Source organism: Trachurus trachurus (genome assembly GCF_905171665.1).
Source record: "Trachurus trachurus genome assembly, chromosome: 14".
NCBI lineage: Eukaryota > Metazoa > Chordata > Actinopteri > Carangiformes > Carangidae > Trachurus > Trachurus trachurus.
The window spans coordinates 2,271,100-2,288,177 of NC_139903.1; the positions used below are offsets into that span (position 1 = coordinate 2,271,100).

General features: G+C 40.7%; 1 protein-coding gene across 1 annotated transcript; it reads left to right on the top strand.

The window, feature by feature from the left end:
• Positions 1–1,246: 1,246 nt before the first annotated feature.
• On the top strand, positions 1,247–14,691 carry nipal4 (NIPA like domain containing 4; the record flags this gene model as incomplete). Its single annotated transcript, XM_083986600.1, has 10 exons — positions 1,247–1,289; positions 3,409–3,519; positions 5,112–5,243; positions 5,545–5,601; positions 6,569–6,659; positions 6,821–6,981; positions 8,742–8,909; positions 12,650–12,729; positions 13,174–13,386; positions 14,488–14,691. The coding sequence occupies 10 exons, from the start codon at positions 1,247–1,249 to the stop codon at positions 14,689–14,691; spliced, it is 1,260 nt and encodes a 419-aa protein (XP_083842726.1).
• Between the last annotated feature and the right edge of the window lie 2,387 nt (positions 14,692–17,078).

A 17,078-nucleotide genomic window follows, 5' to 3' on the forward strand; every position in this document is an offset into this window, starting at 1 on the left:
TGCAATGAGTTCCAGGATTGCGCAGCAGCTACAGAAAAGGCAGTTTTTTCCCAAGTCTGTTTGGCATGAAGCAGCAGAGTACTAGCCTATGTAAGTCAAATTTTATTTTATATAGCACCCTTCATAGTATCTGTACACAGAGTGCTTAGCAGTCAGTATGCAATAAAACCAGGGCAGGACAGGGCATATAAATGACTTGTAACTTGTTCCAGGGAGAATGGAGGCTCTCTGTTAGAAAATGGGCAGAAATATTCATAATCTGAATGAAAACGTGCAAAAAAAATTGCAAACTTGCAAAAAGTGTATGGAACAGCAGACAGATGAATTTCCTTCGGGATGAATAAAGTATCTATCTATCTATCTATCTATCTATCTATCTATCTATCTATCTATCTATCTATCTATCTATCTATCTATCTATCTAACTATCTATCTATCTATCTATCTATCTATCTATCTATCTATCTATCTATCTATCTATCTATCTATCTATCTATCTATCTATCTATCTCTCTCTCTCTCTCTCTCTCTCTATCTATCTATCTATCTATCTATCTATCTATCTATCGTTCTATCTATCTATCTATCTATCTATCTATCTATCTATCTATCTATCTATCTATCTATCTATCTATCTATCTATCTATCTATCTATCTATCTATCTATCTATCTATCTATCTATCTATCTATCTATCTATCTATCTATCTATCTATCTCACCTGACCAGCTGCACCACACCGACCCCTGGTGGTGACGTCACGCTCCTGCAGCGCAGCACCGTCTGACGTCACAGGTTTAATCTCAGGAGTTGATTTGATGAAATTAACTTGTCTCAGTCTCATAGTTCACACTGTTTGGCTCCAGTGCTCAGTCATTAGTGCAGGATATTTTTTTCTCCCTCTCAGTTTCCACCGGTGATGATGATGATGATGATGATGATGACTCACCTGTTGTGGGGAGGGGCGGGGCTATAGGGAGGGGCTGAGGGGGGGTCAGGTGTCGCTTTGTTTACCTGCTGCTTCACTCCTACAGGTAGAAACACTCAGCTGGGGCTCGGACAGGCGGCGGAGGCTCGGTTCAATGTCTCCACCGCCGCTCAGCTGCTAGTTAGAGAGGTAGAGGTTTTAAATATAGGAAATAAAAGGCTGCTAATACTAATACTAATACAGGCCTTTATTTTATTTTCTTTACCTGCGGAGGAGGATTTCTTTCTGTGTTTGGACCGAGAGACTTCCCGTCGTTGCGATGAGAGACGTTCACCTGGGCAACGAGACGTGCAGGAGCAACGGTGAGGAAGAAACCTCCTTCATGACCTCATCTCTCTCTCTGTTTCTGTCTGTCCTTTTTCTAAAACACACAAACTTGGGAGGGAAAACAACTAAAAACATCATGGGGGGAGGGAAAAAAAGAAAGAATTCTTCCATTCAGAGCTGTGATACGCAGCCTAAATCATCATAATAAATCACAATCCTCCGTCAGATGTTGTCACTTTTAACGTAGTTTCTTTGAATGCAACATTGCAGCGTTGGTTTATGAAGCGTCTTTGGTTTATTTATCAATTAGAAAGACAGTTAACCAGGTGAACATGATGTGTAAACAGTGCAGGAGGTCAGATATGGATGTTAGTACAGTAGCTACTGACAGGAACCATTTTAGTTTCACTGGTCGAACCACAGTTTTAAAGCTTTGACTTTAACTTCATCTCAGTCAAACTCACTCACACACAGGAGAGACTATAAATATATTTATATTCAGCATTTATTACACTTCACAAAGTTGTCATCACCTTCACTGTGCACAGAGGAAAAACTTCTGAAAACCTGCTCATAAATCACTATGTCCTCATCAGTTGAGAACTTCATTCAGAAATATTTTTGTATTGTTTTTAAATTCCCTTCAGTATCACAGTGAGTCAGTCATAATTACATTTACAAACATTAGTTCACTATAACTAAACCTATAAGCTCAAACTAAAACTGTGAAAAAATAATGTAGTTCACTGAAATAAAAATAGAAACGAATTTTTTTAAAAAAAAATAAGAACTGAAAACTAAATTTAAAAAAACAAACTACAATGAACAATGCAACACTAACTAAATCTAAACTGAATTGCAGATATTTCTTTTTTGTAGAAATGGTTCAAGCTGCAGGAAGAAAAAAATGCTAAAAGCTCAAATATATATGGGTCTATTTTGAGTTAGATTCAGGTAAATGTAGCCTAGATCTGTGGTCGTGAGGACTGATGGGAATAAGTGTGTTATTCAACTAAAAGAGTGAAAATCCCACAAATGTGAAAGTTCATTCATCTCTGGAGCTCTCACAGAGAAACGTCTTCAAATCAAGACTTTCCTCCTGAAAAACTGAATAAAAACTGAACTAAAACTGCTTAATCACTTGTAAACCAAACTGAAAATAAAAAACAAACTGAAAAACGAAATAAAAATGAAAAGTAGTGAAAACTTTGAAACTATAATGAGCTGCAGACGGGTCATTCTGCTCATTTTCAATATTTACATAAAATGTAGGTTAAACACAGGTTTCCGTTGTAGCCCGCAGCTAATTTACTGATCCCAGGTCAGTGCTGTTTGTTTGCATTATCATTATGTAGGCTACTGTAGTTGGAATTAAAAAGAGTTTGTTAACTTGCAACTGAAAACAACATATTTAGCTACATGAAGTTGTCGTTTTAATGTTCAGAGCTCAACTACTTTAAACTGAAGTTTTGTTGGGGGAGATGTGATTAGATGTTAACGCTGATCCATCAGTATTTAACATACAGTAAATTCACCTATATAAAGGTTATTTCTGCAGAAAATACAGACGAGACTGATGGAAAAGCCCCTTATGAATATTCTAACATCCTTGAATTATTCATAATAACGATATTCTTTATTCACATTTGTTAAATCTAATATAATTTCACATTTTCACAGCAGTCTGATGCTTGAAAAAAGCTGTTTTAAGAATGAAATTATGTCAATATTTCCTGGAAACTCAGTGAAATTCAGTTTTAACTGTCTTAGTTTTTCATTTTTTAACATTTTTTTGTGCATGATGGACAGAAACATGAACTCTCTCTGCAGTTTGGTCTGAATCCTCCAAAGTGCAGCGTCAGAGTTACGGCAGCACTAACCCTGTGTACATTGAGGCGGCGCCGCTGTTGACACTGCAAATAATCCTGAGCACTGGTCAAACCAGTGTCGTCGCACAACCAGGAAACATTCAACACAAATCAAACCTGCAGCTGCATGGTTTCAGTCTGAGCAAACAAATGATGGGATGTAGCCAGGGAACTAAATGTGTGTATGTGTGTGTGTGTGTGTGTGTGATAGTTTATCTGTTAATGGAGTGAATTACAAATGTACAATGTGTTATAAATGTGTGTGTGTGTCTGTGTGTGTGTGCAGGGTCAGCGGTGCGGCTGTGGTGCGGCTCCCAGTCGACTGTGTGTGTGGTCACTGGAGATCAAACACTGCTGCACACACACCTGAACAACAACAGCAGCACACACACAACAGGTATGCACACACACACGCACACACGCACGCACACACGCACACACACGGTCAAACGGTGACTCACTCACTTGCAAATGTTAATGGCGATTTTACTGTTAATGATATAAAGGAGCTATTTTTGGGATACGCCAACATTTTTTTTTCTGTGTCTTGCCTCACTCCCGAGTCCATGACCAGCAGATAGACACCATCCTTTCCACTGTGCGTGCAGTAACCATGGTGATAGAGCCGTATCGCCCGTAATTAGCTTAGCTCAAACACTGGAAGTGTATAGGTAGTGTTAGCCTGCCTCCACCTAAAGTCACTAATTAGCTTAGCTCAAACACTGGAAGTGTATGGGTAGTGTTAGCCTGCCTCCACCTAAAGTCACTAATTAGCTTAGCTCAAACACTGGAAGTGTATGGGTAGTGTTAGCCTGCCTCCTACCCGAGCCCAAATCAGCAGTCAGAAGCTGATTTCATTTTAGCTCTAAACTCTGTAAATATATCACTTTATCCACATTTCAAACATGTTTAGGGGAGAAAGTAGCCGTTTAGATCAGCAGTGTGTCGGTAATTTGTCTAAATACCAGCTGTTTACAATTTGGTTCGGACGAATTCGGCGCTACTCAAGCTAGCCGTTGTGACCAACGCACTTCCGGTTACTTTCACAAAATAAAACACCCGTTGCCCTTTACATACAGAAAACCATGACGATAGAATTTGTGCTTTTACTTTGAAACAGGAAGCTAAGCTACCCTCGATGTAGCTAGCTTGAACCAAAATAAACCGCCTTTGCTTGAACCCTCCGTTTTGACCGATCTCGTCCCGTTACCGGCATTTGACCGCTCAAGATGCCTTACCGGAGAGTTTTGTCAGCTCTGAGACGAAGATCGGCCCGCCGGTTTCCGTTTAGAGTTGCTGAAGAGTTTCTGTGATGACTTTAGGTGGAGGCAGGCTAACACTACCCATACACTTCCAGTGTTTGAGCTAAGCTAATTACGGGCGATACGGCTCTATCTCCCTTGTTACTGCACGCACAGTCGAAAGGATGGTGTCTATCTGCTGGTCATGGACTCTGGAGTGAGGCAAGACACACACTTTAACACAAACATCTACCTTTATTCTGAAGGAGCTTTAACACAACAAACATCTACCTTTATAGTGTTTGGTTCAGGTCCGTGTCCGACACTTCCTCGGTCACAGAGAAGAGGAACATTGTTTTATGTTTTGCTGCAGCAGCTTCAGTTTTTTAAATGAAACAATGAGGTTTGAGTGACGGATTCTGTTTCCAGTTCCCACTCAGACTCAGGTCAGGTGGATTAAATCATCAAGTTTATTATTATAAAATGAATATTGCGTGTCAGTGTCTGTGATAACATCAGCAGAGTTATTATGTAAAGACGGATGTGAAAGTGACACCGGGGGAACTCACCAGTTATCAGATTTATTCAGTCAAGGAAGGAGAAGCTTTTACAGACTTCTTACAACACAAATAATAAAGCTACGGTTTAATTTTGCAATAATTTGGGCCTTTTTATATCTTTTTTGTTTAATTTTTTGTTACAAGTCTGTGCATAATAATAAAATCTATTATAATTTGTCTGTGTACAGGTGTGAACAGCTCGTACAACCTGTGGCTCGGGCTGACTTTGGCTCTGCTCTCGGCCTTCCTGATTGGTGGCAGCGTCATCCTGAAGAAGAAAGCTCTGCTCCGATTGGCCAACACCGGTCACACCAGGGCAGGTGAGCTCACTCCTCCCTGAATATATCTGTGGTTTTTACTGATTATTTTCTTGGCATCACTCTAATGCATGGACAAATACTAATGTAGCCGCCTGTAAATATAACAATATATCACCTATGTGCAATAATACAACCATAAACCTCTTATTTAATCATGTTTTGGCCGTTGCTTTTGTATATTTTTATTCTTTTAGACATTGTGGGATATATTTTATTATATCTCTGTCTTATTCTTAGGCATTGTTCCTCTTCGTATTTTATTTTTCCTTTGTAATTATATTTCCTTTGTGTGTGTGTGTAGGTGATGGAGGTCATGGCTACCTGAAGGACTGCCTGTGGTGGGGAGGCCTGTTAACCAGTAAGAATCAGTTATTTTTACAGTTAATATATTCACGGTGTAATTATTGTAGGTTATTTTAGCATAGCTCCAGTGAAAGTGGAAAAGAAAACAGTGACCATGTTTAGTTTAGTTTAGTTTAGTTTAGTTGTACATTACATCATAGCCTACATAAAAACAATGACAACAGTGAAGTTAAACATTCATTCTCACTCTAATAGTAGCAACATTAGGCTACATGAAACTAGATGAAGGAGATAGATCAGGGGTGAAAAACATGCAGCCTGCAAAACTGGCCCGATGGGGTCCAATCAGCCCTCAGGATGAATCTACCAAGTGTGAAAATTACATAGAACAGTGGTTCTGAAACTTCTTTACATCAAGGACCCTAAATTGACACAAATTAGACCACAGACCCCCATTGGACAACATTTTGAAACAAACACCAGAAATACACAAATATTTGTTCTGAGACTCAATAACGTTACTTTCTTAGTAAATGTACATTCAAATTAGGGCCGTGAATTTTGGGGAAAACTTTGAGTGAAATTTCTGGAAAAAGTGTTAACATTTTTAAAAAATAAAGTTAAAAAAATTCTAGAAAAAAAGGTAAAAATGTATCTTAAATTTTTTTTTAACAAACTAAAAAGAAAAACTGGTGAAATTTATACAAAAAAGCTTAGAAATTCTAGAAAAAGCTGATAAATAAGATAAAAAAAAGTAAGAATTCTAGAAAAAGAGAAACAATTTCTAAAAAAAAAAAAAAAAATGACAACAAAAAAATGGTACAATTTCTCAAAATAATATTTAAAAATTCTTGAAAAAAAGTGGTAAAATTTCGAGAAAAAGTTGGGGACCCTCTTGAACCACTGACATAGAAGACAGAAGAGGCATAATATTGTTGAAATTGCACATTTAAAAAAAAAAAAAATCATTTTATATATATATATTTATATTTATGTGTGTGTGTGTGTGTGTGTCTCTGCAGTGGGGGCAGGAGAGGTGTGTAACTTCGTGGCCTACATGTTTGCTCCGGCGACGCTGGTGACTCCGCTCGGCGCTCTGAGTGTCCTCATCAGGTAGCCGTAGTTCTCCTCTCACCTCCGTTCATCTACGTCAACACACACAGCTGGTTAAACGTGTGTGTGTGTGTGTGTGTGTGTGTGTGTGTGTGTGTGTGTGTGTGTGTGTGTGTGTGTGTGTGTGTGTGTGTGTGTGTGTCTCTGTGTGTGTGTCACAGTGCGGTCCTGTCCTCCTACCTGCTGGGCGAGGTGTTGAACATCGTGGGGAAGCTCGGCTGTCTGCTGTGTGTGCTGGGAAGCATCCTGCTGGTCATCCACGCGCCAGAGGAACAGGAAGTGACATCACTGCAGGAGATGACCAATAAGCTGCTGGAGCCAGGTGAGTGAGTGTGTGTCTGTGTGCCTGTCCCAATATACACACTCGATCACACTTACACACTTGGGCACTTGGCGTGCGCATTCATGTTCTTAGTGTCAGTGTTCAGTGTGTCCCGTTTCTCCAACGACAGAAAGTGCAGCGTGTTGATTTGCACTTTACCCACACTGAAGGTAAGACCGCATCCGAGCGGTATTTGGCCAAGTATAAATCCCACAATGCACCACGGTGAAGTCCGCCGTCACCCAGAGCCACAAGCCACGTGTAGGAAATGAGATTGAATTAATCTTGACTTTGACTTTGACCTCAATAAAATGAAATTAACTTTCTATCTCATAATTATGACTTTTTAATATCATATTTTATATTCATCATGCTCTGTTCATGTTTTTATTTTTTCGTTTTTCTTGTTTGTTTTATTTACTTACGGAGTTGGGCTTACACATTTATGATTTGAATCTTGCGCATAGAGACACTTTAGGAGCAGATGAGACTGTTCCAGCAGCACTGTTTATAAACTGTTGCTGTGTGTGTGTGGTAGTTGTGTTAGTGTGCGCAACGGCACAGGCTGCACTTGTCAAGTGTGTCCCGATTGCTTTTAAATATCCCCCCACACGCTTGGCCACTTAATCCATGCTGCAACTATATGCAAATTTACGTTCCGCCGGCAAAACGTCACCAAAGTGTGTGCATAGGGTTGTAAAATTCTGGGAATTTTCAAAGTTGGAAACTTTCCATGGGAATTAATGGGAATATATGGGAATAAACAGGAATATATGGGAATAAAAGGGAATAAATGGGAATAAATCAGAAATTTACAAAATTGAAGGTTGGCCCTAAACAGGAAACTTAAATATAGTTGTGAAAAATATATTGTAGCATACTAAAACAACCAGATTTAATGCAAGTACACTTGAATATCTATGGACAGTGAAGTGTTTTCACTGTATTTCCCATGAGCCTCCACGCGCACGGTGAAATTCTTGGACCGGCGCAAGACGGACAAAAGCGAAAACACTTGGCAAGAATGTTTTCATTGATCAAGAATGAAAGTCTTCGCAGGTTCGCAGATGATCAGATACCATCGTAGTAATATATATATATATATATATAGGCTATATATAGTAATATTTTAGTCAACATTCATGTTTTTGTTGTTCAGTAAAATAATTGATTGTTCATAAAGAATTAAAACTTGATAAAGTTCTACTCACAAATAAATCTGTTGAAATGTCATGTTTTTTAAATGTTATTATTTTGCACGGATGTTTGCTTATGACAAAAAAAAATTACATTTATGTTTGGATATGATACAACTTGTTTAAATTACCCCCAATTTCCAGTTAATTCCCATAAATTCCCAATAATTCCTATAAATTCCCATAATTCCCATGGAAAGTTTCCAATTTGGAATATTTCCTATATTCCCCAGTTTAACTTCCTATGGAAAGTTTCTGGAAATTTACCGGAAATTTACTGGAAATTTTCCACCCCTTTGCAACCCTATGTGTGCATAACCAAGCACACTGAGCCAAGTGTGGAGAAATGGGACAGGCCCTGTGTGTGTGTATCTGTCAATCACACCTTTTTGTGCTGCTGGCATCAATCTGTCTCTTTGCCAGAAACCTGATCGACACAGTGTCGGTGTCGACCTGCAATATGATGACCCCCTGTGTGTGTATGTGTGTGTGTGTGTGTGTGTGTGTCTGTGTCTGTGTGTGTGTCTATGTGCGTGTGTGTGTGTGTGTGTGTGTGTGTGTCAGGTTTTTTAGTGTACGCGTCGTGTGTGTTGCTGCTGTGCGTGGTGCTCGTCCTCTACTTCTCTCCTCGGTTCGGTCGCTCCAACATCCTGATCTACATCGGCATCTGCTCGCTGCTCGGCGCCTTCACCGTGTCCTCCGTGAAGGGCCTCGCCATCGTCATTAACACCGGTGACCACGCACACACACACACACACACACACACACACACACACACACACACACACACACACACACACACACTTAGATTTACACTTTTGAAAACATGAAAATGAAAAATGTGTGATTCCTGTTCCAGTTCCTGCAGCTCACAAACTTAACTTTATTTATAGAAAACAACCACAATGTTAAAGGGATAGTTCAACATTTTGGCAAATTGGCCCATTGCCATAACCCCTATAGTCATAGCAGTAGGTTCGTTACCTTTAATTGTCGGTGCAAGCTGTTTTTAGAACGGCGGAGCAGAGCCGTGAGCTGCTCAGAGCTACGCTACGGAGGCTCATTATGGGATTTCTTTGGTTTCCCTCATCAAACTCATCAGATACACAATCCAACAACTCCACAACGCTCTGGTGGACAAGTTGTGAGCTGCACATTCACCACGCTATGAGATAATAACACAACGTTACCACACAGAGTTGTTTTAGAGGGAAATTCATGCAAAACCGCTGATGCACGTTGCCTTCAGGGACAGTTTTTCATCAAGCAGTCTCTGTATTTCCCTCTAAAACAACTCTGTGTGGTAACGTTGTGTTATTATCTCATAGCGTGGTGAATGTGCAGGTCACAACTTGTCCACCAGAGCGTTGTGGAGTTGTTGGATTGTGTATTTCATGACCAAAAAAGCCTTGTCCCTCCTACTTCTCATGTTTATGATGCTGATGCAGAATATGACTGTATACTATATCCCAAAAAATGAAAATAAAATTGATTCTGTAGCAGCTGCAAAAGAAAGTGAGCTTTTAGTGTTGACCGAGACAAGACGTGAGGATTAATTGAAGTTTTATCTCGAGTGTTCCACTTTATCAATATTTATTCTGTGTGTTTGAGCAGGTGCAGATCAACAGGCACAAAACAAACAGGGACTAAAGATAAAATATAAACATATAGTTCAAACAGGTGTGGTTCTAATTTCATTACAATCAGTCATGGTGTTGTTTAACCTGCTTTCAACATGTGGTATGAGAATAACAATGATTTACACATACAGTCTCCAAATGTGTGTTTACTGGACAAGTTCAAGTTTGTCTCCATTATAACATGATGTTGTGCGTGTAGGTTGGTCTATGCATCAAATTGAGTCGGTTCATACTACACTGATAATTGATAGACTGACACCTGTTATTCTGTGTAAGTGCTCTCTGAAGAATTCAACACTACAGATGTGTATTGGGCCAATGGTTTTCAAACCCCTCAGGGGTCATTGAGGGGGTTGAAGGGGGTCCCCAACTTTTTCTTGAAACTTTAACCACTTTTTTCTAGAATATTTCAACTTTTTTATTTATTTAATTGTAACACTTTTTCTAGAATTTTTTTCAACTTTCTTTTTTAATTTTACCACTTTTTCCCAGTAATTTTTTAACCCTTTTTCTGGGGGGGGGGGTTATACCACTTTTTTCCAGAAATTTCAAGTTAGGGCCATTGGCCATTGGCCCTAACTTGAACGTATACATTGACTAAAGCCGTTTTCCCACTAAAATTAGCGGGTCGACGCGGGTTTTTTAAACACGGGTCGACCCGCTAACAATCGGCATTTGGCCCCTTTCCCATTGACCAAAATGAGCCGAGTCTGACCCCCCGCTGAGGGATCAGACAGAGCATAAACCAGTCGCCCCGCTCTCATCCAGACACACACAGACACACACAGTCGTGCCACAGCCGCCCGCCGCGGAGTGTCCGTCCGCCGAGGCAGACTCTCTGGCTGGCTGACCTGGAGCACCAGGACCGCGGAGGACAGAGAGTCTGCTGCGGCCGGATGACGGACGTCCGCGGCACAACACGTCAGTTAAACAGACTGTCGCCATGACAACACAACACGTCAGTTAAACAGACGGTCGCTTCTTTTCTTTTCTTTTTTTCTATCGTTTTTGGTCAGTGTTCTCTGATGTTTTGATCCCAGTCTCGGATGAGAGCAGAGCGGAGCAGAGCTTTGTTTTGGTACGTGATATGAGATGCTACCGGCGCGATGACGTAGCGTCACGTAACGTTCAGTGTCATCACGTAAATTAGCGGGTTGACGCGGGTCTGGCGTTCCCACTGCAAGCCGAGCAGAGCCGAGCCGATTAAAGGCGATTTTAACCCGCGTCGCTTGCCGAGTCGTTTGACCCGCGTCGACGCGGGTCGACGCGGCTCGGTGCGCCTTTCCCACTGCCACCAAAAGCCGATTGTTAGCGGGTTTAAACGGGTTTTTTGGCCAGTGGGAAAGGGGTATATGAAAGTAATGTTCTTCAGTCTCAGAAAAAATATTTGTGTATTTCTGTTCTATTTTCAAAATTTTGTCCAATGGGGGTCCGTGCACTGCAAAAACTCAAAATCTTTCCAAGAATATTTGTCTTATTTCTTGTCGAAATGTCTCATTTCTAGACGAAACTAATCTCTTTCCACTTAAACTAAGACTCATCACCTAAAAATTAACTTGTTTTTAGATAATTTTCACTTGTTTCAATCAAAATTTTCACTTGAAATGAGTAGAAAAATCTGCCAGTGAAAGCAAGTTTTTTGTGCTTGTTATAAAGCGGCGTTCACACCGGACGCGATAGACGCGAATACAATCGCGCCAGACGCTTCATTCGCACCGTTTGGTCATTTTGGATCATTCGCGTCCATCGCGTCATTCGTGCTAGACGCTCCGCCGTTAATTTGAAAACCGGTCTTAACCTGCTCTCTTTCCACGTCGATCGTGGCTGATATCACCACCGTTGCTGCACTGTACCTGCTGCAAACCGTCATGTCTGGGTTCACTGTGTGTGTGTGTGTGTGTGTGTGTGTGTGTGTGTGTGTGTGTGTGTGTGTGTGTGTGTGTGTGTGTGTGTGTGTGTGTTTTTTTGTCCACTCTGTGTAGAAGACGGCAGCGGTGCCCACACACAGCTCATATACAATTAGCTTCTCCTTCATGTTGTTCTGAGTGTAAACAACCGTACAGAGAAGTGACGTCGTCGGCTTGAACTCGGCGCTGATTGGATGTCACGGCGCGATGCCGCCTGAAAAGTTCAATATTTTCAACTTTATTCGCGCCGCTCCAGACGCTCCATTCGCGCCGCCTCCGCCTGCATCGCGTGTCATCGCGCCATTTACATTGATTTTCAATGTAGAGTTGCCGCTCCATTCGCGTCTATCGCGTCCGGTGTGAACGCCCCTTAAGAAAGAAAAACTTGCTCCACTATCAGATTTTTTTAAGTGAAAATCTGCTTGAAAGAAGTAAAAAGTGTCTAAAAACAAGCTACTTTTTAATCTGATGAGTCTTATTTTAAGTAGAATGAGATTTGTTTTGACTAGAAATAAGACAAATATTCTTGGTAAGATTTGGAGTTTTTGCAGTGTGGTCTAATTTGTGTCAGTTTAGGGGTCCTTGATGTAAAATAGTTTGAGAACCACTGTATTAGATGTTTCAGTGACGTTTCTTACAGCCTGAAACACATGCTTCACATCACCGTACATATACAGTACATAAACTGGCTTTGTGAAACCGAAAACCCAGAGTTTCCTAACTCTGAGTTTTAACTAAACCTGCTTTCTGAAACGGAGCCGAGGAGGCTGAAAACAAAACCACATCACAAGTCTTTTAAGGCTTTTATTCTGAAACTCTTTGCCCCCAGGTGGGTGGAGCCTAGTGATGCTCTGTTGTGACATCACAACGGTCCAGAGTTGTTTCACATGGTTGTAAACTTGTGTTTGTGTCTCTCTCTGTCCAGTGGTTTATGACATCTCGGTGCTCGCTCATCCTCTCACCTGGATCCTACTGTTCACCCTCATCGTCTCCATAGTAACCCAGGTAAGCTTTGATGTTCAGGTGTTTTCTGTACAACCATGAAAGACAGGGCTGGGACGATACGCTTTTCTCCCGATTCGATTCTTCTACGATTTTTTTGGATGGCGATTCGATTTAAATTGCGATTCTACGATATTGCCGATTCTCTCGATTTTTTGTTTTAGCATTTTTAATATTTATCTGCACACAAATACTGTAGGAGCCTTTAAATTAACATACTCCATTATAAAGTGAACTTAAACCCTTTTTAAAACCTGTACTCTCTGTATGAAAAAATGGCTAACTAATGCACATTGCACAATAAAAAAAAAAAAAAAAAAAAAATCGATTTAAAAATCGTCAAAAAAGATATTGCGATATTTATGTGAATCGATTTTTTCTCCCACCCCTAATGAAAGAGAAGTGTCACTCATGCATTTGTGTGTGTGTGTGTGTGTGTGTGTGCAGGTGAACTACCTGAACAAGTCTCTGGACAGCTTCAACACGCTGCTGGTCTACCCCATCTACTACGTCCTCTTCACCTCCGTGGTCCTCTCCACCTCCATCATCCTCTTCCAGGAGTGGCGCGGCATGGCGACGGTGGACGTGGTCACCACCGTGGGCGCCTTCGTGGTCATCGTGGTGGGCGTGGCCATGCTGCACCTCTTCAAGGAGATGGAGGTCCGATCAACCAGATTAATCACTAGCTCTGTTTACATGCACAACATTTCTTAATCAGATTAAAAATTTGAGGAATCGGAAAATCCAAATCCACTGTTTACAGTGCGTACACATGCACCAAGCTTTATTCAGAATAACAGCATTTTGACGTGCGCAGAACTGTCTTTTTCCCTAAAACAACAGCAGAAGGAGAGTTGTAGATTTCCTGTACTACTGTAAACAAACCAATATCCCATTCAGTACTCAAAATGGACCTGCACCAGATTTTAAGAGCTGTTGCTGTACTCCTATTGTACATCGTAAGCAGACTCAGCAACGTGTAGCCTACTACTGTTCCTGTCATTGATAAATTACACTGGTCCCAAGTAAAGTGCGGGTGTGTGAACACACCATATATGGTCAATGCAAAACAGCATGTGCATATAAAGTAGCCATGTGCGCTCTGGAAATCTGTGGGGTTACATCAGTGGAAGACAGTGAAGACAACGGACAGAGAGCGGGGAAAGAAACGGAATTTCTCTGAAAGCGGGATACACGGCAATATCGGGTCGGTACTCGACTTGGACTTGGTCTCTTTTTTTTCTCCTCTCGTCAGCTCCAAACTCACTCGTCCACCTCGTTACTCAGGTGACAGAATAACAAGTCTCAGTAGATCAGTGTGCGCTGCTGCCAGTGTGTTTTTAAATTTAGCGGGTTTGATTCCTGTCGGACGTCACACTAGAGTGTGTAAAAGCAAAAAAATAATGAATAAATAAAAACCGAGTAGAACCGTGTCCAGCTGTGTCGCGCTAGTGGGAAAGGACCATAATAACCCCAATAACCCCCAAACAGGAAGTAACGATCGGAATAAGTGTTTACATGGACGCGGTTCGGATTAACGATCAGCATAAACCACCCCTCTCGATCCGAACAGAATTTCTTTCGGATCGTGCCGAATCCGATCAGAATCTTACAATTGACGTGTTTACATGACACATTTTTATTCGGATCAGCCCTTTATTCCGAATATTTGTGTCCATGTAAACGCACCTACTGTTTGTTTTCAATGTGTTAAGTAAAGAGTAACTAACTAACTAAGTAACTAATGAACTCTTCCTGCAGATGACGATGAGGCAGTTGACCAATCAGCTGTCTCAGCCGGTCGAGAGGGAGGAGCCTGCAGAGGAGATGTCAGCCAATGGGAGAGGAGAGGAAGCGCAGAGGAATAATAAGAAAGAGGATAAATACGGACTGATGGACAACATGGTGATAGAGAGTCTTCCTCCGATGAGAGAGGAAGGGCCCAGAGTCTTCATCATCAGCTGAGACCACAGGAAGTGGGCGGAGTCACAGGTCCGTTTCCTGTTTCCTGTTTCCTGCTCAGTCTGTAGTCCTTTTTCTCTGACTGATACTGTAACTGTAGTGCACTTTGTTTTTGTTTTTTTTTGTTTTTTTTATTTGAAGGTCCAAGGCAAGTTCAGTTTGATGTTTCAGGTCACTGAGCAAAACACATTTCATCCACCACCAAGACACACACACACATTGTGCAGCTTCTGGACACAAAACAATGACAAAGAGACTGAAAACGACAATAAAAAGACTGAAAACATTGTTAGAGACACATAAAACCAACAATGAGACCGTAAACAGTAATTAAAAGACACAAAACAATGACAAAGAGACTGAAAACATTGTTAGAGACACAAAAAAACCAACAAAGAGACTATAAATAACAATAAAGAAGCACAAAACAATGACAAAGAGACTGAAAACGACAATAAAGACACAAAACAATGACAGAGAGACACAAAAAACCAACAAAGAGACTGAAAACAACATTAAAAAGACACAAAACAATGACAGAGACTGAAAACGACAATGAAAAAACTGAAAACATCGTCAAGAGACACAAAAAACCAACAATGCGACTGAAAACAATAATTAAAAGACACAAAACAATGATAAAGAGACTGAAAACGACAATAAAAACACACAAAACAATGACAAAGAGACTGAAAACGACAATAAAAAGACTGAAAACATTGTCCAGAGACACAAAAAATCAACAAAGAGACTGTAAACAGTAATTAAAAGACACAAAACAATGACAAAGAGACTGAAAACACCAATAAAAAGACTGAAAATTATGACAAAGAGACTCAAAATGACAATAAAAAGACACAAAACATTGTTAGACACACAAAAAACCAACAATGAGACTGTAAACCATCATTAAAAGACACAACACGATGACAAAGAGATTGAAAATGACAATAATAAGACTGAAAACATCGTCCAGAGACACAAAAACCAACAAAGAGACTGCACACAATAATGAAAAGACACAATACAATGACAGAGAGACACAAAAAACCAACAATGAGACTGTAAACCATCATTAAAAGACACAAAACGATGACAAAGAGACTGAAAACAGCAATAAAAAGACTGAAAACATCGTCAAGAGACACAAAAAACCAACAAAGAGACTGTAGACAATAATAAAGACTCACAAACAATAAGGAGATAAAACAAAAACAAAAACCAATATTTCAAACATCAAACAGACGTCTAAACGATGAGGTCGGCGTCATAGAGTTGTGTTTAGTTGTTCAGACCCAGACTAGAAGGGGTTAATGGGAGGAGCTTCTTGTCCCTCCTGAGTCGCCGTAGACTGACGACACCAACCTGAAACCCTGTGGTGATGTGATGTGAATAAATAAATAATAAGCTACAGTGGGTTTGTTGGTCTCAGGAGACTCGTCGTCGTGTCATCTGAGAGCGTTTTTAACTGAAGCTGAAGACGTCAACGATCTTTACTGTCTTCAGTCAGGTCACACGGATCATTTACAATGTACACACACACACACACACACACACACACACACACACACACACACACACACACACACACACACACACACACACACACACACACACACACACACAAGTGTCGTTAGGTTCATTTTGACACAGAAACTTTAAAGGTAGCCTATATTGTGTAGGAATTACTCCCATCTAGTGTTGTGGTTGTATATCTCAAGCAACTCAGTCGTATTTTTCATGCTGCATTCACCTGAAATTGGGCAGATGGCAGACGGACGACAGCCGCTGCACGTAACGGCATAAACAAGCCTCTATGTAAACAAGTGGCCCGTCAGCACGAGGCAAAACAATACACGTGACAATATGTTGTCATGGCGATGTGGTATTGTTTTACCGGCTTTCTCTGGACTTCTGTGACTAAAACGACATCTGGTTTGTTAGCGACGGCCGTCCGCCCGACTGCAGGTGAATGCAGCATCAGTGTAACGCTCCGTTCCTCCTCACTGCGTTACTGATTAATGAAAAACAGACTTTTGAACGAAATAATCCATTTTCATGAAGAGATAACAGGAGAAGTTACACAATGTCCCTTTAAAACCTGTAGATTCTCAGATTTTTAAGCAGGTTTTGGTTTGTTTTGTTCACAGCGTTTTCTACTTCTTTCTTTCTTTTTTTAACAGACACACGTAATTCTTTGACGTTACCTTGACACGTTTCAACTACAGCGCAGTTTTCCCTGCAGAAGTCAACATGTGTCTGTTAAAAAAGAAGTAGACAACAACGCTGAACATTATAAAAGAAGACATAATGAATGTAAGTGTTGTAAAGGTTGACATCGGAGATAATCACAGGAAGTTACAGTCTCTCTCTCTCTGAACATGTTTTAT